General features: G+C 36.7%; 1 protein-coding gene across 1 annotated transcript in view; it reads right to left on the reverse strand.

Moving 5' to 3' along the window:
- Nucleotides 1-3,605: 3,605 nt before the first annotated feature.
- DCTN2-p50 (dynactin subunit 2) overlaps nucleotides 3,606-26,998 on the reverse strand; it is a 90,631-nt gene continuing 67,238 nt past the window's right edge. The window contains exons 7-9 of the mRNA XM_081740417.1: nucleotides 23,795-23,983; nucleotides 19,297-19,399; nucleotides 3,606-4,538 (exon numbers count right to left, since the gene is read on the reverse strand). Coding sequence (XP_081596543.1) covers nucleotides 4,360-4,538; nucleotides 19,297-19,399; nucleotides 23,795-23,983 — 471 coding nt within the window. The 3' untranslated portion in view covers nucleotides 3,606-4,359. The remainder of the gene's footprint in view (nucleotides 4,539-19,296; nucleotides 19,400-23,794; nucleotides 23,984-26,998) is intronic.

Below are 26,998 nucleotides of genomic sequence, written 5' to 3' on the forward strand. Positions count from 1 at the left end.
CATGTACAGATGTTGTGATTGTGAGGAATGACATGATTCATGTTCATATGTGAATGATGCGCTGTGTAGAGAGCGCAGGTTCAGCTAGTAAGTGAATAGAAGTAGAACCAACTTATATCGGTTTATTCGAAGTAGGAACTTCTTTTGTGCGCACCTTTACACGATCAAGTAAATCATGGAATGACTTCTGGAACTCTGTGTTGAAGGTCCTCCTCGCTGCTTTCTGGATAGTGGAAACATCGTCAGTAAAGCAACTCTTCAGTGATGTTTTTAATTTGTAAAAAAGAAAATAATCCTAAGAGGACAGGTCTGGCAAGTAAGCGGGCTGTGTAAACACACGAACACTTTTTTGGGGCGAAAACTCACGAACTAATGCGTTGTGTGCACACTCGTTGCAGTTTCTGCTTCTCCGTTAAAGAATGCAGTATGAGACGGGCACATAGCTTCCGCTTCTTTAAATCCTCAGTTATTATTCAGTGAAAAGTCTCTTTATCCACCCCCACGAGATCTGGTATTACCATCAGATCTCATTTCGGTGATTCAAAATGATATCCCGAACTTTGTAAATCATTTCATTTTTTTTCTAATAGACCTGCTTAGACCTGGACGCTTCCGTTCCCTGCCAGTACTGAACCTCTTAACAGATTGAAAAACACGGCAATAAGAGACTGCTATCCCAATAAACATTTTTCAACATCTCAAATATTTTTATTAGTTTTGCCCGAACACAGAACTTGATATTTATTCTTTGTTCAATTGTTGAAACAGTGACGAAGTCATAGCATCACTCTATAGTCATAGCATCCAAGAAGTTCATACAAAAGAAATAAATACAATACAATATACTTAACCGTGTTCCCAAGGTCACATGCACAATTTACCACTATGACAAGCTTCCGTGGCAAAACTAACTTCTTGGAACAACACGGAACCTTATTTAGTGCAGTGTACAACGGTTTAGGGACTGATTTTCCTGGAAGTATTCAGAAGTAGGCTACATATTATATTAAAAATGTTACCATCTTGAGGAGACACCTCTTTCTTTACAATTCTGATTTGAAAAAAAAAAAAAAAAAAATTAAGCTCTCGAAATTACTAATCGCTCAAAAGTACTTCTCAAGCATTTTAGTTAAGTCCAGTGACTAAGGGTGATAAGAGGTCCTGAGGACCGGCCTACCCATTTACTTTCAGAAATTATAATTTATAATTAATTCATTTTCCTTGCACAGAATGTATGATAATTTTTTAAGTTGAAAAAAATATTTTATTGTTCGATAAAGAAAACGTGGTTAGCACCACTGCTGGGAGGCTCACCGAGCAGGTCTCAGGCGACAGTAGAACGACCGGCAGGCTACTCACTGTCAGAAAGCGTTTCTCTCGAGACTTTCGATTTGCTATGCCAAACAAATAAAGAGTACGGGAACGTGGGGCCCCATTCCGTACCAACTTTGCTTAATTTTGCGGACTCTAACCAACGCAAAGCAGGAACAAGCAATCCTAAAGGTGCTATGCCTATTATCGCAAACTAATTCCCTTTTATTCCGTTACATTGACACAAACCCGTACGAAATCATACTAGTTGTGTTTATTAGAATTAAATAGAGTGTGTGTTTTATTTAGATATTATGGGTGATTTTTTTTTCTTTTATTTGCAAAAGTGGACGAGAGAAAATGCCAGTAAGTGGAGAATATGAACATAATATAATTCCTATTAAAGAATCCTCTATGTCAGTGGGCTTTTGAAAATTAATGTGTTATTATCTAACGAAGACCAACGCCTGTGTTGAAAATAGAACAGAGAGCAAGAGAGTTCTGCATGCATTGGTACGAAAATTTATTTGGAGTTATTGACACATAAAGTGCAGAGTATGAAGAATATTTAAGTCTGATTCTGTTTTTAAAGAGAACTCAAGTAGCATACAAAATGACTTGATTGAATGTTTGTCGTGTGTTTTGAACAATATAAATTAAAGGCGAAATTTTACAAGTAGAGTTTGTTTCAGTACAAGTAGGCGAAACTTTTTATGTTTCTTGTGAAGCGCAGATAATGTGGTAGTCCGTCTTCCCCACCCGATCACGCCCAATTGAAATAATTAAATTGCATTACGCCGAATTAAGATAAGCTATGAGTCACATACGTGAATTTCATTATGAAAATTGAGATCCGAATCGAATAAGTGCTGTTGATGATCTATAATACGTTAAATTCATGTGAATTTGTCTTATTGTGTTTCTGTAATATTTATGTCTATTGATAATCTAGTTCATATTTTGCAAAAGAAAATATACTTCCGATATGTCACGCGTAGCTACAAAGAAGTCATGCAAATATTGACTGCGTTCAGAAGAAACTGTGCATGATTGTTAAAATATTAGTTCATTGCAGTTCGGTGATAAGGAAATACAAAACTTAAAAGCCACTCTCCAACGAAATTTTGGGTACAGTTGAAGATCAGATGAAAACGATTTTCGTGATTTATTTTCTTTGCAATCTGTAGAACTACTTAACTGTGAACAGTTTCAGGATTACAATACTGATTTTCTTAGGAAGAAACTATAGAATCATCTTAAACTTTATCCCACTTTCGACAATTATCAGCTGCGGAATGAACTGACAATCATCTTTTACGACGAAAATCAGCATTTTAGACCTCTTAATTTACTTCAATACATTTCAACAAACGGGTTGCAAGAAGTGTACCTAAAATGTATTTGCTTGTTACATATGTGCTTCAGTATTCCAGTTACTAACAACACTATGTGAGACAAGCGTATGGGTGCCCTGAAGAAAATTAAAAACATTCCGGAGGAATTATAATGAGTAACGACAGACTTAGTGCGAAGTGAACTCTGAAGGATATTAGCCAATGATACAGCTTTCAAGAAGAAACTAATAGATATATTTGATGAGAAGAAAAAGTGATATTTGGAATTAATTTACAAAATGATATAAGTAATGCAGGCATTATTATTATTATTATAAGATTGGGCCTACCCTCTTGAAACTATCACCTTTCGCCACTGGTTAAGTCATGTACATTGATAATAATGTACCTATTACAAAAGACTTTTATTCCATAAAATACATTTACCACAGAAACGAGAAGTGGCACTACTGAACTGAGTGATTCTAAATAATGGCACGTATGTAATAGTGTCAGAATTAAACAAGGCTTATTCAGAACCAGATTATACAAACGATGATGCTATACAACAGTCATTTACAACTGGTCGATACATGACCTGGAGGCGCGCTTTTACAGAGAAATAGCAGAGAGAAGCACTAGAGCAAATGAGGGAAGGAGCACGGAACAAGCCAGTGTTACCAGTGTACCTGTAGTCATGAATCAACGAGTCATCCCTGCAAAACCATCGACAACGCCATTTGATGTTCTTGTTCGCATGCCACAACTGTTTTTTTTTTTTCTTTTCTTCTTAATGTCAGGTTTCCTGCCTGCTCCTTCTTGTGCCCGTGTATTTTACTGAGAAGGGAGCAATAAACCTGTGACGTCAGAACATCCAGTTGAATATGACTGCTACACCATCTTTTTATAAATCAGCACTTGAATTGAAGGAGGGCGCTATTAATGATTCAACAAAATATGTACATAAACATCTATCAATAATTTTATTTCACTGATAATATTGGGTCTTCATTTTCAATAATACAGAGTAACTGCAAAAAAATCATATTTCCACCCTTCAAGATAGCCCATCCCATTATCTACAGCGCACTTTTTGTAGTCACTATAACACGCAATAAAGTTGAATATAATTAATGACATAACAATGACGTAAAAAGCAATTAGCAACCAGTGAGGAAAAAGTATTTCAAATATATCAAGATAAATTAAAGCATCATGATAATTAAATACATACAATTATGAAATGTTACATAAAACTTATTTATTTTGCGTAGTTAACAGGTAATTGCAATCTGTATTTCTTCCGCACACAGCAAAGTTTCTTCGTCCACTTACATGACGAGCTTCTTTCAAACTTGACATGATACATCATTTTTGCTAACACCTGCTGAGTTGTAAATATCTTATGTTGACAAAAGCAGTATTTTTTATTTACAACACCGACCGACACCAAACAAAATTGAACATGCTGAAAATATTTCACCATGTGCTTCGGAAAAAAAAAAAAATAGTTTTGTGTAGATAACAACGTCACAGCCAAGTTGCAAGTAAATAAATAAATAGCATTATATATTAGTGCAAAATTAATGACCAACGTGCACACGAAACGACCGTTCACGAAGAAAAAGTAGGCACTTTATAACTGTGATTTTTTAAAAAAAAGTTTTCAGTAAAGCAATAACACGTAATAAAAATGTTTCTGATTCCCAACAAATCACTTCTTTAAAACCGACAAACGACCATCTAAGCTGGAAATGTTTTTCTGAATAACTTCCATGTTTTTGGCGAAGTTTTCTTTCACATCCTTCAATAAGGTTTCATTGTTCTGTAAACTAACGGTCAACTGTTGCTGAAGTCCATCAAGCTGGGTAAGAGTCTTACTAAACTGCAGAGCTAAAATAGAAAAAAGATTCATTATATACAGCATGGCATAATAACAGTAATCTGATAATACTTATCTATATATAACTGTGCAGGGTTGGCAAAAGCCTTGTTTATAAAACAACAACAAGCAGAAATAACAATTTGGTTTTGTTTCGTATGTTTAGGCTTAACATCCTTATCTAATACTGAGGTTATCAAGGAGAAGACTTTCGCTTAAAGTGACTTCCGAACCGCTACTTGATTTACACTTGAAAGAAGAGTTGTAGTTCGATCACGAATTGAACATGGGGTACCTTGATTAAAAGGTGAAAAGGAGATCAAACTAATGCAGATGGTTTGATATGTGTAAACGTCATCAATAAGTTTTTACGATGTAAAGCATTTTCCTTCTTTTTTTTTTGTTTAAACCATTTTTTTTATTATTTTATTTATTTATTTTTTTAACAGCTGGCTTAAACCACCTTGGTTTACACCAGCCAACCTTCTAACTGTATAAGTGATAAGCTGTTCGAACCTACAGAATTGTTATACGAAGGTATTTCCGAAAGTTTCTGACCTGACTGAAATATCGTTCCACTAGTGATAAGCCGTTTATGGCATGTAGTGCTATCTATGGATGAAATAATGTATCAAGTTTCAACTGTCTAGTTGCAACAGTTCCTTGGAGGCGAGCTCGCATTCTCATGACAATCCTCCAATCCACACAGCTGCTGTTGCCAAGGCTGCAATGAAAGACTGTGGCTTTGAGCATATTCAGCACCCACCCTATAGCCCGTACTTAGCACTGCTACCTTGGCAACAACAGCCGTGTGGAAAGAAGCATTATTATGCAGTATGCGAGCTCATCGTATACAAGATTCAACTGACTGTCCCCAATGAACTGACGTAGCTAGACAGTTAAAATGTATACATTATTTATTCCACAGATGACACTATATACCATGAACGGCTTAGCGTCAGGCCGGAAACTTCCCTCGTAGCTATTAGCCCGTAGTAGTGCAATCTTGATATAACAATACTTTACTTATCACATATTATTTAACGAATGCTACTGCACATTGCTCCAGAGTGCAATTAAACCTATTTTGGTATTGGGGTTGAGAGTAATGAGACAGATCATCTATTATTCTCTTTTCCCAAATATTTTGTGTTCGGTGAGATTACTTATTTTAGGCATGTCCCAAATTCAAGTAGACATATGCAAAGTGTTATGAGGGGAAATAGGAAAAGAACGTTTCTTCGTGGCAATTATGCACATTTTAGTTGACATAATAAAATGAACACTCTTATCTATCTTTCGTAAAAAGTAGCCATTATAAGGATGGGTGTATTAATACTATATAAAGATTATAACATTACAATGTTTCACATTAAAAAAACTTTCAGTTTTACGTCCCACGATTATGCCGTGTCAGACGCGGCTCCTCAGGGTAGGCAGGGTAGGCTAAGCCTACCCTGGTTTACTTAAATAATTTAGGAATTAAATCTTTAAAATATTTGTAGAGCACTGTATGAAAACTTTCCTGTAACACAGCCTTCGAAATGTTTAAATTTGCAATTAACGATACAAGCAAAGGTCTGGACGAACGTGCGCTCATCAACTTTTGCATGTAGTTCATGAAGAACCCGCTAGTAGCTCTGAAATAGCTAAGGTCAGCATATGTGAATTTGTCTGCTCTGCCAGATACGTTCAGTGTGTATTACAAGTTTTAGCCCATGAATAAGCATAACATCCAACACATGTTCCAAAGCATACACAATGCATGCGTATAAAGCTTTGGCCAGCTCTTGCAGACTCTGCCTATCTCAACGATACCTCCGTAAACATAGTGATCGCACCGCAATTGTTTTCTCGTGTGTTGGTGTTTGCTGTGTGTGTATCTTAACAATGTAGTTACTTTATAACATTTTGCTTTTAGTAAGAAGAGATATCAAAATTTAACTGCATTACCTGAAACTACAAGTTCAAGTGTTTTTGTGCAGTTTGTTATTTTTTTTATTTTATTTTTTTTAAAGTGACAGATATAGTGAGTGATCTTTTGCATAATCCATTTTCGCGCCGTAGTGATGTAGAAGAACGGAACATTTTGGATAGTGAGCGACAAACTTCTTTATTAAACACAGTTGTTCATAGAGTTAATTACAAAAATGCAAGAAAATTCAATAATTTGTGGTATGAAAGACACAAATGGTCAACAGAAAGTGAAATTAAAGCTAAACAGTATTGTTGGCCACGTTCGTTGCTGTCAAGTAAGAAGGTACTTGAAATCGTGATGGTAATTTCGACATGAAAAATTTATCGAAAGCCATTCACAGTAAATCTAAAGAGACTGGAACAAAATTTAAATCCAATTTCTGAAATGTCTGAGCAACAAAAGATTGCAGGAGAACAATATAATAAGAATGTGGAGAAAAACAGACAAATAATGAAAAGACTGATAGACGTGACCATATTGTTGTGCAAGCAAGAATTACCCTTTCGAGGATACGATGGAAGAGTGAGCTCATTGCACTGCGGCAATTTTGTAGAAGTTGTAACCAGATTTTTTTCGTCACGATGAAGATTTACGTCAACATTGAAAAGAGCTGGGGAAAAACAGGTCTATTCAAAACAATTCAAAATGAGCTTATTGAATATATACGCGAAGAAATAAGGGATACAATATCGAAAGAGATTAAGGAAGCTCCTTTCTCTTCAGTTCAGTGTGATGATATTGTCAATTACCGTGAGATACGTAGATAACGAGGGTATTCCACAAGAACGATTTTTAGGTTTTCACAATGTTAGTAACCATACGAATGCCACAAAATTATGTTCTTTACTTCTTAACGTTCTCACGGATTCCAATGTCGAAGGGAAACTGATTGGTCAGTGCTATGACGGAGTTAAGTGTCATGGCTGGTGAAATTAATGGACTTCAGTTACTCGTGAAAGAACATGCTCCACAAGCATTGTTTACACCTTGTTCTGCCCATCGACTGAATCTTGTATTGCAAAATAGTGCAAAGTGTATAAGAGATGTTCGTATTTTTTTTCTAATATTCAAGCGTTCCCTGCATATTTTCATAAGTCTTCTAAACGTACAGCTATTTTGGATAAGATGGTAGGAGAAAGAATACCGACTGCCAGCGATGTGCATTGGATTTAAAATGCTAGAATTCTTGAGCCCATCTTATTGAAAGTGAGAATCTAATGGCTGTGTGTATTCATATCGAAGAAGATCCTATTAACGGAGCTATCGGTCTAAGAAAACCATATTCAAAATCCGAAATTTCTCTTCTTATTGAATGTATAAAAAGATATATTTTCAATGACAGAAATACTATTTGATATGTTACAGAAGAAGTCATTAGATATACAGCATTGTTTCACAGCTATATAGAGACAGAGAAACTAGAGGAAATGTGAAATAAAAGAAAAGCTAAAAAATTTTTCAACGTAATCAACGACACAAACAACATAAAGAGTAATAGAGAGAGTACTGATAGAAACCTTGCTCAATATAGACAGCTATATTTTGAAATTTTGGACAACTACGTAATTCAGCTTAAGTCACGGTTTGGAGACATGCAGAATCTGGAATTTTGAAGTTAGTAGACTCATCTAAGTTCAATGAATTCCGGAAATATTTTCCTTTGAATGCCTTGATTTCATTTTAAAAAATTATTACAACAATTATTTCGATTTTTAACGTTTGAGAAATGAGTTGGAAATCATCTATTTAGACAATCAGTTCTTATATCGTAGTGTACCAGGCATTATAAAGAATATTGTGGACAATGATTTTCATAGTATGTTACCGGAAGTCTACAGAATATTTTGTTTAGCAGCAACAATACCCGCTACAAGCTGCAGCGTCGAGAGGAGTTTTTCGTGTTTAAAGAGAATGAAATCGTATTTACGGAGCACCAAGGGACAAGACAGAATTTCGGCTTTAGCTACAGTATCTATTGAACGTGAACGTCTAGGGTAAGTTGGAAAAACAATAATTTCGGTATGAGAATATCATTAAACGTTATGCTAGTAGGAAGGATCGACACATAGATTTGCTCTACAGATAAAGGTAAGCTGCTAAATTTAGTTTTATTGTGTACTAGATTATATACTATTATAATTTGCCCACCCTGACTATTTTGGTAAGAGCCGCCACTGTACCGTGTAGGCTAAAGGAGACTGTGATGATTAGAAATAAATGAAATGGCGGAATGAAGAGTGGGAGGAAAAGGTGAATCTCGAAAAAACCTACGCACACGGTGTTTGTCCACCACAAAGCCCACCCACTTGGCGCGAACTGTGATCGAACCACAGACCCCACGCACCAGGGGTGAACGATCTACCACTAAGCCACTACGATCCCTAATATTTCATGTTGAGAACAGTGCCATAATACAAAGTATTTATTAAGATTTCATACTCTCTGCTTCACTTACAAGGAGAAAGCAGACTGGTGAATGAACTTCGGGACCATTTTTCGCGAGGGAGTAGTGCACATTTAAAGTGCTAATATTACACACTGGGAGAGCTCAATAGCGAAAAATAACAGAGAAAAAGCATCTTAAAGTTTGCGACTCGCCGCATATATGATACGACGCGTAAAGTTACCAAGTGACGGCGTGGCAGTGTGAGGAGCGTCTGCGGCATTATATGCATATAGTGAATTAATATTTTACTTGTAGTTACAAATGGCTACTTTATTGGTTAAAGCAAAAAAAAGAAAGACCCGAGTGAGAATCGAACCCGGGACCCTTTGCACGTAAGCCGTAGTTGCTCCTCACTCTGCCGCGCCGTCACTTGGTAGCTTTACGCGTCGTATCATATATGCGGCGAGACGAAAACTTTAAGAAGCTTTTACTCCGCTATTTTTGGCTATTGCACTCTCCCAGATTGTAATATTAACACTTTAAATGTGCACTACTACCTCGCGAAAGATGGTCTCGCGAGGTCTGCTTTCTCCTTGTTAGTTCAATCATTGACTGCAGGAAGCAGCATGTGCAATGTAAACAAATATGATGGACCTTTATCTGTTTATGAACTAACTTCCTGCGCTTTGGCTTGGATGGTGTGGATCTCACGAATGGCTAGCAATAAATTCAGGTATTATTCCGTGATTTTTTTTTCTTATGAGGCTACACTACGGCGAAGGTGTACAAGTCCGAACTTCACACAGTGGAGAGGGTGGAGGCATAGATTCAAGAGTTTATTGCTAACATCTCAATTGACTTTATAGAAAGTTGGTTAACAACACAAGCGTTTCTGCTGAGATTTAACATATTCTCTTGTTTTGATATGTAACGGAGGACATGCACATGTTTTTCTCCTAATATATAAGTTTTTTTTCAGTATCTAGTTATTTTTCTGTATTCCTCTTATCTAATATATTGCTACGATTTCTGTATGATGTCGTCACTTCGGATACCGTTCGTTTCCAATACAGCGAACACATTGCCGTCTTGAACTTACTGTACACTCCCAATCTGCGAACTTTGAAAATCGAAAAGATCTTACATTTTGTATCACAAACGTCGAGTCTATTGCAGTCACGAATCCGTACTATACCAGTTCGCATACTACTCACTATCACCAACACAAGTAGTAATCGCGTCACTTTGCCTCACTTTTTGGCCCCTGGGTCCCTGCCTCAGGACCCATGGTCCCTGGCCGGGGTCAATGACCTAGGGGTACCTAGGACCACCCCCTCTAAATTTTGGCAGGGGTACCTTGGCCCACCCCCTAAATTTTGGCAGGGGTACATAGGACCACCCCCCTTAAATTTTGGAAATTGCCAAATCTAAAAATTTGGTATGGTAGCCTAGGACCATAGTATGTACCTCTATTAGTATTGGGTGTCTATGTCGTTCCCTTTTATGGGTAAAAAATTGCCAAAAATTCAAATTTCGGAGGTTTTTGACCTAATTTATCCCCTTTGATGAGGTGTTATTACCTTATATAGTTATATGGGCGTATACAGGGGTCCATTACCTTTCATAACATATGGGTATATTAATGCACCCCTTGAAAAATTTGGGAGGGGTACCTTGGCCCACCCCTTCAATTTTGGAAATTGCCCAATTTCAACATTGGGTGTTATAGAACAGGACCCTAATATGTATTATGATAAATTTGGGTGGTCCACCTCATTTCCTTTTAGGGGTACATAGGACCACCCCCCTTAAATTTTGGAAATTGCCAAATCTAAAAATTTGGTGTGGTAGCCTAGGACCATAGTATGTACCTCTATCAGTATTGGGTGTCTATGTCGTTCCCTTTCATGGGTAAAAAATTGCCAAAAATTTAAATTTCGGGGTTTTTTGACCTAATTTATCCCCTTTGATGAGGTATTATTACCCTATATAGTTATATGGGCGTATACAGGGGTCCATTATCTTTCATAACATATGGGTATATTAATGCACCCCTTGAAAAATTTGGGAGGGTACCTTGGCCCACCCCTTAAATTTTGGAAATTGACCAATTTAAACATTGGGTATTATAGCACAGGACCCTAATATGTATCATGATAAATTTGGGCGGTCCACCTCGTTCCCTTCTAGGGGTACAAAATTGCCAAAATATAAACGTAAGCAATACGTTATACCACGTGTTTGGTTTTTGGTCGATTTTATCCCCTTTGATGAGATGTTATTACCTTATATGGTTATATGGTCATGTATAGGGGTCTATTCCCTATCATAAGACATAGGTACATTTGTGCACTCCTTTAAAATTTTGGGAGGGGTACTTTGGCCCACCCCTTAAATTTTTGAAATTGCCCAATTTAAACATTTGGTATTATAGTACCGGACCCTAACATGTATTATGATAAATTTGGGTGGTCCACCTCGTTCCCTTCTAGGGGTACAAAATTGTCAAAATATAAACGTAAGCAATACGTTGTACCACGTGTTTGGTCTTTTGGCCCAATTTATCCTCTTGGATGAGGTCCTATTACCTTATATGGTTATGTATAGGGGTCTATTCCCTATCATAAGACATAGGTACATTTGTGCACTCCTTTAAAAATTTGGGAGGGATACTTTGGCCCACCCCTTAAATTTTAGAAATTGCTCATTTTATATATTTGGTATTATAGTACTGGACCCTAATATGTATTATGATAAATTTGGGTGGTCCACCTCGTTCCCTTCTAGGGGTACAAAATTGCCAAAATATAAACGTAAGCAATACGTAGTACCACGTGTTTGGTTTTTTTTGTCGATTTTATTTCCTTTAATGAGGTGTTATTATCCTATATAGTTATATGGTCATATATAGGAGTCCATTACCTTTCATAAGATATGGGTACATTTGTGCACCCGGGAGGGGTACTTTGGCCCACCCCTTAAATTTTGGAAATTGCCCAATTTAAACATTTGGTATTATAGTACTGGACCCTAACATGTATTATGATAAATTTGGGTGGTCCACCTCGTTCCCTTTTAGGGGTACAAAATTGCCAAAATATAAACGTAAGCATTACGTTGTACCACGTGTTTGGTTTTTGACCTAATTTATTCCTTTGGATGAGGTCCTATTACCTTATATGGTAATGTATAGGTGTTCATTCCCTATCATAAGACATAGGTACATTGATGCACCCCGGGAGGGGATTCGGTATCATAGTACATGACTCAACATGTATTATGATAAATTTGGGTGGTCCACATCGTTCTCTTTTAGGGGTACAAAATTGCTAAAATATAAACATAAGCAATATGTTGTACCATGTGTGTGGTTTTTGGCCCAATTTCTCCCCTTTGAGGAGGTTCTATTACCTTATATGGTTATATGGTCATGTATATAGGTTCATTTCCTATCATAAGATATGGGTACATTGATGCATCCTTTAAAAATTTGGGAGGGGTATCTTGGCTCATCCACTCGGTTTTAGAAATTGTTTAATATAAGCATTTGGTATCATAGTACAGGTCTCCAATATGTACCACTATAAATTTGGATGGTCCACATCGTTCCCTTTTCATAGGTAAAGAACTACCAAAAATCAAATTTTGGAGGTTATTGACCTCTATTTAGCATGTTATATGGATATGTACAGAGGTTTATTACCTTTATATGTTTATGTTCCCTTTTAAATTTGGGAATTATCAAATAACAAAATTCGGTAAACGTTTTCTAAGCCCCATTGTAGATGTTGATGTTCCTCTTATGGCCAAATATTCAAAATTTAAATGTTATTGACCGGCTTTATTATTGAATAAGTACAGGATTTATTACTTTTTTTTCATAAGACACAGGTGTATTTGTGTACCAATCTTAAATTTTGGGAGGGGGTACATTTCTTATTGTCATATCAATAATTGGTAATTGTTCTTTGGGTAAATCATTGTGATCACGTGATCAGTTATTGACCTATGATGGGATTAGGAGTCCAGGACATTGGTACATTGAAACTTTGTAGGATAATTTGAGAATGCGTCATTGGTATTGATTATTACAACCAAATATAAACGTAAGCAAGACGTTGTACCACGTGATTGACCTTGATGAGGTAGTGTACAGGGATACATAGCTAACCTTATTGAAACTTATGACTCATAGTCTTAAGGGAATACATGCTACAACACTGGCAAAGTTATTGTTGATGCAATTTGATTGGCTGATCACTATCTTTCGTGCAATCTGATTGGTTGATCACTATCTTTCGTGCAATCTGATTGGTTGATGATTTTCAAATCTTTGCTGTATTCAGTTTTAAGTTTTGTTTAACATTTAAAAATCTTGGTTTCGTTCAACATTTTGCACTCACTGATAAATATGATCAAAACCGTTTATTTGTTAATCGAATAGTTAAAAAACCGGATAAAGTTTGACGGTTAACCGTGAAACGTAAAATTTTTTTAGTTTGAAAATTTTTTGTTTGAAAGTTTTTGTTTGAAAACTCTTGTTTCAAATTTGTGTTTGAATTTTTTGTTTCAGAATTTTGTTTGAAATTTATGTTTCAAAATTTTTTGTTTGAAAATTTTTTTGTTTGAAATTTTTTTGTTGCAAAATTTTGTTTGAAAACTTTTTGTTCGAAATTTTTTGTTTTGAAATTTTTCGTTTCCAAATTTTTTGTTTAAATTCTTTTTGTTTTCGAAAGTTTTGTTTGAAATTTTTTGTTTCAAAGTTTGGTTTGACATTTTTAAAAGTTTGTGCACTCGTTAGTAAAGAACCGGAACTGTTAGAACAGAAACCTCTGGCAACATTGTGGTGCAATAGTACACGTCAGAACATGGTGCAATAGTACACGTCAGAACACGATAATGCAACGTCATCAGTTTTGCATCATATATAAGTATCGTTGGAGTTAGTATTCATGATAACGTCATCATGGCTACTTGTCTGCAGTTTCTAAACACACGTGATGTGATGAAATCATTTACCAAGATTACTAATTTACAACAGAATGTACCTCATAGAATCTTAGCTAGCCAAATGATACCTACAAAGTTTGGATTAAGAATCGTGGTGAAGCTTGAAAATGATAAGAATATAATTTTACCAGCAAGATATTTTCCCATGGAAGCATCAAAACAAGAAGAACTGCTGCGTTTCTTAAATACTGGATCTGTATCTTTATGTTACAAAGGATTCTTGGGTCGAAGTCATCAACTTGAATTTAGTACACAGCCAGATTCGTCAGCCATTGTGATGAAATCATGAATTCAAACGTCAGCACGTCAGCTGTAGTTGTATGAATTTGGTTGGTCGGCATGACGTCAGCAACTGTGATGAAATCATGAATTCAAACGTCAGCACATTCCTTACCAATGACGTCAGCAATAACTATAAACCAGCAAATATAGTGTCATCCCACGAAATCATTTGAGCAAGTGCTTTTCAGGAGGAAAGATGTGTACTTCTAACGATAAAGAGTTCATCTTCGCAAGCTATTATCCAATAAATATATTTCAAACAAAACATGTGATGATTGGTATCAGTGCTAGAACATTTGAACCTGTGATTCGATTGAGCAAAGCAGAACAATTTGGTGTACAACTGACCTGTGAAGAATGGCAAATATTATGTTCACGAATCGACCAAATGAACGATTATTTTCATGATGAGCTAAATGTGACCATAGTCAAATCATTAGGCTCAAATCATGAAGTGGTGCTGCGTACAGTCCTCGAAGAGAAGATGGTGCTGTTACGTAAAAAGAGTACATTCCATGTCCCTCGCAACATGGTGTATCTAACACAAACTGAATGGAACAAATTCATCAGCGTATTTCAGTGTGTTAAACATGCAGTGGAAGTGTGCAACAAAACTAGTATATTCCTGAAAAAGTACTATTTTGAAAAATGTGTTATGCATATTGTACAACATGTATCTAGATATTGTGATGGTTGTCAACATCGTTCGTGGGTGCATACCTGTACTGATAAACAGTTTATTTGTGATCAAATGGACATTGAGTTTACACCAATTGATATTGCATTAGACCTTAAAAGACTTCAACTGGAATTAAAATTATATGCTAAAGACAAACTAGTGCAAGAAGTTCAAAATACATTGTATCGACAATATCCAGAACCACTATCTGGTATGGATGTATGTGGAGTGTAATAAAATGATCCATTTCAATGAATTGTGTTTTTTCATTTCAAGTACAACCCCAGGTTCTGACGTGTACTATTGCACCACAATGTTGTCAAAGGTTTTTGTTCTAAACAGTTCCGGTTCTTTACTAATAAATGCACAAACTTTTAAAAATGTCAACTCAAACTTTGAAACAAAAATTTAGAACAAAAATCTTTGAAACAAAATTTTGAAACGAAAAAAAATTCAAACAAAAAATTTCAAACGAAAAAATTTCAAACAAAAAATTTGGAAACGAAAAATTTTAAACAAAATTTTCGAACAAAAATTTTTCAAACAAAAATTTCAAACGAAAAGTTTCAAACAAAAAATTTCAAGCAAAAAAAATTCAAACTAAAAAAATTTTACGTTTCACGGTTAACCGTCAAACTTTATCCGGTTTTTTAACTATTCGATTAACAAATAAACGGTTTTGATCATATTTATCAGTGAGTGCAAAATGTTGAACGAAACCAAGATTTTTAAATGTTAAACAAAACTTAAAACTGAATACAGCAAAGATTTGAAAATCATCAACCAATCAGATTGCACGAAAGATAGTGATCAACCAATCAGATTGCACGAAAGATAGTGATCAGCCAATCAAATTGCATCAACAATAACTTTGCCAGTGTTGTAGCATGTATTCCCTTAAGACTATGAGTCATAAGTTTCAATAAGGTTAGCTATGTATCCCTGTACACTACCTCATCAAGGTCAATCACGTGGTACAACGTCTTGTTTACGTTTATATTTGGTTGTAATAATCAATACCAATGACGCATTCTCAAATTATCCTACAAAGTTTCAATGTACCAATGTCCTGGACTCCTAATCCCATCATAGGCCAATAACTGATCACGTGATCACAATGATTTACCCAAAGAACAATTACCAATTATTGATATGACAATAAGAAATGTACCCCCTCCCAAAATTTAAGATTGGTACACAAATACACCTGTGTCTTATGAAAAAAAAGTAATAAATCCTGTACTTATTCAATAATAAAGCCGGTCAATAACATTTAAATTTTGAATATTTGGCCATAAGAGGAACATCAACATCTACAATGGGGCTTAGAAAACGTTTACCGAATTTTGTTATTTGATAATTCCCAAATTTAAAAGGGAACATAAACATATAAAGGTAATAAACCTCTGTACATATCCATATAACATGCTAAATAGAGGTCAATAACCTCCAAAATTTGATTTTTGGTAGTTCTTTACCTATGAAAAGGGAACGATGTGGACCATCCAAATTTATAGTGGTACATATTGGAGACCTGTACTATGATACCAAATGCTTATATTAAACAATTTCTAAAACCGAGTGGATGAGCCAAGATACCCCTCCCAAATTTTTAAAGGATGCATCAATGTACCCATATCTTATGATAGGAAATGAACCTATATACATGACCATATAACCATATAAGGTAATAGAACCTCCTCAAAGGGGAGAAATTGGGCCAAAAACCACACACATGGTACAACATATTGCTTATGTTTATATTTTAGCAATTTTGTACCCCTAAAAGAGAACGATGTGGACCACCCAAATTTATCATAATACATGTTGAGTCATGTACTATGATACCGAATCCCCTCCCGGGGTGCATCAATGTACCTATGTCTTATGATAGGGAATGAACACCTATACATTACCATATAAGGTAATAGGACCTCATCCAAAGGAATAAATTAGGTCAAAAACCAAACACGTGGTACAACGTAATGCTTACGTTTATATTTTGGCAATTTTGTACCCCTAAAAGGGAACGAGGTGGACCACCCAAATTTATCATAATACATGTTAGGGTCCAGTACTATAATACCAAATGTTTAAATTGGGCAATTTCCAAAATTTAAGGGGTGGGCCAAAGTACCCCTCCCGGGTGCACAAATGTACCCATATCTTATGAAAGGTAATGGACTCCTATATATGACCATATAACTATATAGGATAATAACACCTCATTAAAGGAAATAAAATCGACAAAAAAAACCAAACACGTGGTACTACGTATTGCTTACGTTTATATTTTGGCAATTTTGTACCCCTAGAAGGGAACGAGGTGGACCACCCAAATTTATCATAATACATATTAGGGTCCAGTACTATAATACCAAATATATAAAATGAGCAATTTCTAAAATTTAAGGGGTGGGCCAAAGTATCCCTCCCAAATTTTTAAAGGAGTGCACAAATGTACCTATGTCTTATGATAGGGAATAGACCCCTATACATAACCATATAAGGTAATAGGACCTCATCCAAGAGGATAAATTGGGCCAAAAGACCAAACACGTGGTACAACGTATTGCTTACGTTTATATTTTGACAATTTTGTACCCCTAGAAGGGAACGAGGTGGACCACCCAATTTATCATAATACATGTTAGGGTCCGGTACTATAATACCAAATGTTTAAATTGGGCAATTTCAAAAATTTAAGGGGTGGGCCAAAGTACCCCTCCCAAAATTTTAAAGGAGTGCACAAATGTACCTATGTCTTATGATAGGGAATAGACCCCTATACATGACCATATAACCATATAAGGTAATAACATCTCATCAAAGGGGATAAAATCGACCAAAAACCAAACACGTGGTATAACGTATTGCTTACGTTTATATTTTGGCAATTTTGTACCCCTAGAAGGGAACGAGGTGGACCGCCCAAATTTATCATGATACATATTAGGGTCCTGTGCTATAATACCCAATGTTTAAATTGGTCAATTTCCAAAATTTAAGGGGTGGGCCAAGGTACCCTCCCAAATTTTTCAAGGGGTGCATTAATATACCCATATGTTATGAAAGATAATGGACCCCTGTATACGCCCATATAACTATATAGGGTAATAATACCTCATCAAAGGGGATAAATTAGGTCAAAAAACCCCGAAATTTAAATTTTTGGCAATTTTTTACCCATGAAAGGGAACGACATAGACACCCAATACTGATAGAGGTACATACTATGGTCCTAGGCTACCACACCAAATTTTTAGATTTGGCAATTTCCAAAATTTAAGGGGGGTGGTCCTATGTACCCCTAAAAGGAAATGAGGTGGACCACCCAAATTTATCATAATACATATTAGGGTCCTGTTCTATAACACCCAATGTTGAAATTGGGCAATTTCCAAAATTGAAGGGGTGGGCCAAGGTACCCCTCCCAAATTTTTCAAGGGGTGCATTAATATACCCATATGTTATGAAAGGTAATGGACCCCTGTATACGCCCATATAACTATATAAGGTAATAACACCTCATCAAAGGGGATAAATTAGGTCAAAAACCTCCGAAATTTGAATTTTTGGCAATTTTTTACCCATAAAAGGGAACGACATAGACACCCAATACTAATAGAGGTACATACTATGGTCCTAGGCTACCATACCAAATTTTTAGATTTGGCAATTTCCAAAATTTAAGGGGGGTGGTCCTATGTACCCCTGCCAAAATTTAGGGGGTGGGCCAAGGTACCCCTGCCAAAATTTAGAGGGGGTGGTCCTAGGTACCCCTAGGTCATTGACCCCGGCCAGGGACCATGGGTCCTGAGGCAGGGACCCAGGGGCCAAAAAGTGAGGCAAAGTGACGCGATTACTACTGCGTTTCTGCTGAGATTTAACATATTCTCTTGTTTTGATATGTAACGGAGGACATGCACATGTTTTTCTCCTAATATATAAGTTTTTTTTCAGTATCTAGTTATTTTTCTGTATTCCTCTTATCTAATATATTGCTACGATTTCTGTATGATGTCGTCACTTCGGATACCGTTCGTTTCCAATACAGCGAACACATTGCCGTCTTGAACTTACTGTACACTCCCAATCTGCGAACTTTGAAAATCGAAAAGATCTTACATTTTGTATCACAAACGTCGAGTCTATTGCACTCACGAATCCGTACTATACCAGTTCGCATACTACTCACTATCACCAACATAACAACAACACAATCTGGTCGTAGCGCATGAATGTTCAGGGTTACTAACTCATGAAGATTACGAGCTGGAGTACATGTGTGTTGCAATTATTTTGATAATTATTTGTATATGCTCACTGTTAATGTAACAAAATGATTTTCAAAATCTAAAATAACATCACACAGAACAATGGAGCTTTTGTTGGCGAATATACCTGAAAAACTGTGTTCGCCTTTATACATACCTTGTTCATGAAGTGATTGGAGAGCAACCATTCGTTCCACTACTTCTGGAAGTAAGGTCGACATAGACTCGGACTTCTTTACTAACTCATACAACTCGTTGATCTGCAAAAGACATTGCAATTATGATCAACTGAATACTCAAAACGAACTTCCCTTACCTACACCATGAATAGTATCTACTTGACTATGGCTGTCCTACTCCCCGGGACTGTCCTGATTCACAGTAAGAGGATGTATGTCCCCGGCCGGTTCAGTAGAAATCTTGAATTTTTTAAAACTCTTTTGTATTCTGAGATACGAGGAAAAAATCGAAGTCTCTGCGCTTTTTTTTTTTATTAAAGTAATACATTTAATAAGCAATAATACATTTTAATACCAAATTCGTATATACGAGCGATGTTGTAGGTTTTTCTTGGAACGGTCTCAATGTAACTTCCCATTTCTTCCACCGCACGGCGCTGTTGGTAGTTGCCAAAGATGCCTGGAGGCTTAAGACGTCCTAGTCATATAAGCAGCGGAGTGTTGTTATTCGTTCTCTATGTCACAATGGTTCATAGTCACAAATATCCACAGAGAAAGGAGCCGGTGTATGGAGACAAGTAGGCCACGGTGGTACAAGGAGTTCGAAAATGGACGAGAAAATGTCCAGCACAATAAGCGACCGGGCTGACCTCGTTCCTCGCTGACACCAGACAACATTACGTGTGTTGACGAAAATCGTGAAAGCTAATCGATGTGTTCATCTGAAGGATATTGTCAGGGGTTCGTCGTTGTTTCCGTGATCAGCTAGCCTTCTTCTACGCAGCGGACATAAAGACACTTGTGGTGTGGTGGGACAGGTGCCTCAACAGAGTGGTGATTATTTGGGAAAATAGACAAAGGTACGTGCAATATTGCACATATCTTGTTTTTCATTTATGGTTTGTAATCTAGCAATAAATCAGTAGCCGCAGGGACTTCTCGATTTTTCGTCGTAGTAATTACGTTTCTAATGAAGAAGACAGACTGGTAAAATTATGCCACTTGCTAATGACAATCAAACAGAGGCTAACCTTAATAGTTTTGCTAAGGTATTTTTTTAAAATTGGTTATATACTTTTCCAGTGCAAAAATCTACGCAGTCTTCGATGAAAAGAATAGTGTAATAAACGCTGGAGATTTCCACGATCCACCTGTTCAACACATTGTCCGTAAAGGTGAAGAGATGGTTATAGCTGGGATAGTGTCAATGACTGACTACCAATTGGTTGCATCGAAAATAATTGACGAAGTTGTACCGTAAAACAACTTCCAATGCAGTAACTCAGATATCTACTTTCTTTTAATTTACTTGTACGAGGGTATTTCCAAACGTTTTCGGTCTGATACTGAAATATCGCGCCACTCTGGTAATAAGCCGTTCATAGCATATGATGCCATCTATGGAAAAAAAACTGTGTATCAGTTTCAACTGTTTAGCTGTGTTTGTTCGTTGGAGGCAGCCATTTGAATCAGTACCTGTCACAAAGGCGAGTCGTGGTGGTCGCATACTGTATGACTAGTCCAGGCCATACAGCTGTTCTTGCCAAAACTGCAGCGAAAGACTGTAGCTTCGACAAGATTCAGCACTAGTCTTACAGCCCAGACTTAACACAAAGCGACCTCGGAACTGAAGAAAGACCTTCCAGGAAGAAAGGGTTTGGACCACAATGAACTCAAAGACATCGTTATAAACCATTTCGCAGTCAAGAGTTCTAAATATTTTTTCACGGGGATTCAAATGTCAATCAAATATATCTTAAAAAAAAAAAAAAAAAAAAAAAAAAAAGTAATGAAGTCGAGGGAAAAGTAACACTGATGTTTTCTATCACTTCTCAAAGTTCGTGAGGTTGGAAACTTCTGGACACGCCCTAATGCATATAGGAACAATCATTTTCGGTATACTAAACCATTTTACGTAATAAAATTATATAAAAAAAAACAATTTTTACGTAATAAAATACATCTGAAATATGACGTCCAAAACTATGGTTATAATATTGTGAATTAAATATGCTAATTACTTAAGAAGAACGCTAGGGTTCATATGTATTCTTTTATTACACAGAAATATCCGCTTGGCCACATAAATCCATTCGTTACAAAGAAAACAATGGGCATCTATAGTTGAAGAAATTCCTACAGCTTTCTTACGACTACCGGTTGTGGAATGGGTAGAGGATGCAAAAAATAAGCAAAAGCTTTATTGAAAAGAGGCATGGATCTGTTCCCACACACTCGCCAATAACAGGCATAACCAATCTTTTCAAAACTGATCTTCAGTTTATTGCACCTCTGAGACAAAATAATGACAAATATTTCGCGATGTGCAAGAAATAACACAATTAACGTACACAGCTGTTAAGGCGGCCAAAACACACAAGTGAATTTAACATTAGTAAATACAAACAAAGCTGTTTTAATGGGCCAAGTTTCAACACACATACGAGAGTCATTTAGCTCGAAGTGGCGACATAGTTGTGAAATGGAAGGTAGTGAATCACTCACCTCAAGAAGCTTACAGTCCTTCGATGTAGTCTCCGCCAGCCTGTTGAACCCTTCGCCAGATGTCTGGTAACTGTTGAATACCTGTCAAAGCTCCACTTTGTGAGAGGGTATTGACAGTGCGCCCTAAGGCACGAACAACGTTAGGAACGTCTCTGAAACGTCTGCCCCCTGAGAGGTTCGTTCATTTTTGGGAAAAGATCAAAATCGCAGGAGCTCATATCCGCATACTATGGCGGGTGCTCTAGTACCTCCCCACCCCCTCGTCGTAACAGAGTCTGTATTGGATTGGCTGTATGGCATCTGTCAAAGCATCTGTTGAATACCTGTCAAAGCTCCACTTTGTGAGAGGGTATTGACAGTGCGCCCTAAGGCACGAACAACGTTAGGAACGTCTCTGAAACGTCTGCCCCCTGAGAGGTTCGTTCATTTTTGGGAAAAGATCAAAATCGCAGGAGCTCATACCCGCATACTATGGCGGGTGCTCTAGTACCTCCCCACCCCCTCGTCGTAACAGAGTCTGTATTGGATTGGCTGTATGGCATCTGGCATTTCGTGTAGGAGAATTGGTCCAGACTCCACGAGGTGTGGACGTTTGCGCCGCAGTGCTGGTCGCAAATGGTGACTGAAGTATGCAGCATTGACGGTAACGCCCGGTGGAACTTGATGTGACAGGATAATGGCTTCGCGGTCGTATGACATTATCATAATCACCTTCATGTTTGCTGGCTATTGCTTAAGCTTTTTCAATCGTGGAGATTCTGAGCGGCGTCATTCACTCGACTGACTGAATTCACTCGACTCGTTTCAATTCAGGCTCGTAGAATCTTGGATCTTGAATCTTCCCCACGTTTCGTCACTTGCAATAATGCGGTGCAAGAAGTCATCACTTTCCTTATTGTAACGTTGGAAGTGCAGGCGCGCACATTCCCATCTATGCCACTTTTGAACCTCTGTCAGAGCATGGAGTACCCATCTGGTTGCAATTTTCCGTATGCCAAAATCTTGTGTTAGCATGAGAAACACTGATCCGGAAGAAATGTTCAGCTCTTGCGCCAATTCACTACAAGTTCAGTGCCGATCACCGTCAAGCAGTGTCTGTAGTCTTGCAAGATGAATTTCGTCCGTAGCCATTAGCATATGCCCTTCACCGTGCTTTTTGTCTGTTGACTGTCGTCCCGCATGAAATGTTGCAACTCATCTCGCCACTGTCCAATACGCTAGAGCACCTTCACCACAGGCCTCTACTAATCCTCTGTGAATCGTCCTAGCATTTCGCCCTCGTACCACCTGGAATTTCATAAACGCACGCTGTTCTGCAAGCGTGAACATTAAGTTAGGGCGCTGCCACACACACCGTAATATGGGACCGCAGCAGCATTGAACTGACTCGTACATATCCACGGAACACACTACGCTCGTTATTTGTCTTCCTTCTCACACGAAACTCCAATCGTGGCAGTGTTGTCAGTTCGAGTTAAATAACCCTCGTACATCCAGACAATTTAGTAAGTAAAGCAGTCTTATAGGAAATTACTGTTCCCATAGAAGCATAGCTAATCAACCGATTTCACTGTATTTGAAGTACTCACCAACTACCTCTATAAAAATTGTTGCGGAAGTACCGCAAGATTCAGAATCATGGATATTTGGATAGGCTACACACTAGTTTCTACGTGAAGTCTTGACCCGATTACGGTAGGTCCCGTAGTATTAGTGCTAAGGAACCTTACAGTTAATTTTTTCATGTTTTCGTCAGCCTATAACTCCGAAATGATGGATTTCTGAACCCAGGTTGGTCTATACTTTTTGTCTCATCTTGGTGTCAGGAATCACCTCTCAAACGTTGTCGGTGTTGTTTTGAAACATCCTGTACACAGTATGTAATTTTGTGTGTAAGAAATTAATGTTATCAATCAGAAAAACTATTACAACAAACTTAGAAGACCAGAAAATAAATCCACATAGACTTACTTTTCTATCCTTTTCTGTATCTTCAACACTAGCTCCCTTCTCAGCAATTTGATTCAATTTCTGTGCCAGGGCAGTTAGTCTTCCTTCAATGTGGTCCAACTGAGCAGAGTCTAATAAATTGGTCTGTGCGCTTAGTACTTGCACTGCCTCCACTAAACTTTTATGGTGAGTGTCTAAAGACAAGTTGATCTGGAATTCAAATATGAATGAAACAAATATATGCACAATAACAAATCATAGTGAATGGAATGTCAGTTTTGATACTCTTTTCCCTTTCAAACAATATAGAAGTACAACAGTATGTAAAATTTTCATGCCTTGTGGAATGGAAGAACAAACTTATCTGGTGGTCTAAAAATATTAGAAACACATTATAATTTTGGTTTAACTTTTTATTAACAAAGTAATAATTAATCTGTTCGGGGAACATGCTATCGAAAAAAAAAATTAAATTCTTTTTCTCTCTGCAAAAAGAGGATTTGATTATGACGTAACCTACTACAGACTGGTTTTCAATTTTTTATCTTTTTTTATTTAAAAAAAAACAAACAAACAAAAAAGACTGGATTCTGGCACAGAGAAACGGGAAAGTTGAATATTATAGAATAGTAACAAAATGGTTCATAATGAAATACTATATTATATGCCAGTGTCTAACCACGTATCTAATTAGAATGCTTGGTCTACATGTTTGTGCTGAAGAAAAGTTAATATGTTTGTGGACGTTTATATGTTCGTCGCCAATTCTTTTCGCAATGATATCTCGGAAACCACAAGCTCTAGGAAGATGCTGTTTTCAGTGATAGACCGCAAATTTTGTATAGATTGATCCTACGAGTTATACATTCCAACACCACACATTTGCATACAAGGTTAGTATATCTCTCCGGCGTTTTTCATGGCTAAATGATAATGAAAAACGAAGGATAACCATTTCTCCAGTCTAAGATGAATCTTTATTGTTTGGAATGTTTTGCCAAATATGACCACACATATCACTGACATTATAATTAATTGTGTGTGTAATGTATTTGCTTATTATATACTGCATGCAAGAAGAATGAAAACACTGATCATACATAAATTAAAACTCCAACCGGAAGTAGACTCAAATCTTGCAAACGGTGCGAGATATTAAAAAATCCCCTTTATGATAACCCTTGCAGATTTTTATCAAGGCGTCTTTTACTTGTGTCTGCAAAGGGACATGAACAGATGTTATGAGGAATGACAAAGAGATTCATCTATTAAAAAAATAAAAATAAAAAAAATCGATGGTCTCTGTTACTTTCATCAGTAACTTCTTCAATCGCTACGCTAGAACCAAAAATCTCTCATCCATTATAGATCCTCTCATCTTATAACTATCCCAGAGGAGGCCAACCTCATTACTTGGAAAAGGAATTACGAAAGAACAAAAATTTGAAGTTTGTACACATAAAAAAAAAAAAAGGAAAGATTATATATTAAATTGAACAGGACGCTCACTATGAACGAAGGCCATCACTATACACTAGAAGAAACCGTTATAATTGGATTTTTTTTCTGGTATTCAGTGAGCGTACTACCCAAGTAATTACACATGAACAGAAGAACAGTAATTATGTATGAACAAGTGCTACATAAATTTCTGTTATTTCGTAATTTGTTTTCGAAGTGATGAAGGTGCCCTCTTCTGGGTAGCTTTAAGAGGAGAGAATCTATAATGGGTCTACTGTAGCACTTCAAGAAGTTACTAAAGATTTACCAATGAAACAATTTAAATACAGTGAAACCTCTACCAACGGACACCTCTATAAAGCGGACACCTCCCGTAACGAAAATATTTTGTAATCCCCAAACACTGTAATAGGAAAAAACATATTGATAAACCTCTCTAAAGCGGACACTCTCTAGTACGGACACGGACAGTCTTTTCTGTCTTTTATAGGTATTATTTACCTCCGTATTACGGACACTTTCTCTAGAAACAAGTTGGAAATTGCAGTAAAAATACATTTTTAGTAATTCATACATGTGTCATCAAGGAAGCATTGTGACATTTTGCCTCCTCAACTGGCTGCTCAGCAACCCAGACGAAGTCTCTTTTTAACAACACTCTCATGTCCTTTGCTTGCATCCACTCCCACCCAAACTGTTTTAGACAGAAAAGCGTTTGACAGTTACCCACAATTTGGGATGACACGTTATGGTACTGTTCCGCTAGAATCTGTAAGCAAGCAGAAGACAAGTTTGGTATTTTTGGTCCGCGGGTACACATATTGTCTGAAAAAAGACAATACTGGACTGCATTTAACTCACAAATTAAAACAACATACCGAAAATGTAGTAAGTAGTAGCAAGTGTAAAGAGCAGAGAACTATATAATCTTATTTCCATGTTGTGCCTCGAACATAGAGTATTGGGTGGCGGAGGATAATTCAGGCATTTTTGTAATATTCGTAAATACATGATTCATGCAAAAATATTTGTTTTCTAATTGCGTATTACCTTGTTTACTAATTTACGTCGTACGGACACCTCTCTATAGCGGACAATTTTTGATTCCCATGGCTGTGCGCTTTAGAGAGGTTTCACTGTAAAATGATTAACGGATACAATGTTAATAGTATTTCGCTTACATATATTTATCTTATAGCATCCATTAACAAAGATGATTCATTGTTTTTATGCAAAAATCTTATGACAGCAAGTTGCTCTCGAGTATATGTAAATGTATCAAGTTCACAATAAGACATATTTTACATCACGATCAGTTTGTTGAATGATTCCCAGGTCAAGATGGTTAATTGAATTAAGTGTTTATTATTTGTGATCTTACGTAGAATTATATACCAAGGACTTTCATTACTATCAACATACAAACTTATCACTTTTATTCTAGAGGATGGACAAGGGAAGAATTCCATAAATGTCTTCTATTTAGTAACGAGTTTTCTTTAAATGTATTGACGAAGAGATGAGGGGTACCTCGAAATCGTTCGCAGATTTAGTGCCTTTGAATGTTTACAGGTATGAAATTGTTACTTACTGTCAATTGATACGCATCTTATTGTATCAATTAGTAACATACAAAATATGTATTTTTAACTAACTCTATGGCTTAACAAACGTGCACGTTGAATGTTGCAGAAATAAGTCGGCCGTTACACCCGATCCTGTACTAAGATTATATTCATTATACACAAAAATGCAATATACGTA

This window comes from Thermobia domestica, chromosome 15 (assembly GCF_964235325.1).
Source record: "Thermobia domestica chromosome 15, izTheDome1.hap1.1, whole genome shotgun sequence".
Lineage (NCBI taxonomy): Eukaryota > Metazoa > Arthropoda > Insecta > Zygentoma > Lepismatidae > Thermobia > Thermobia domestica.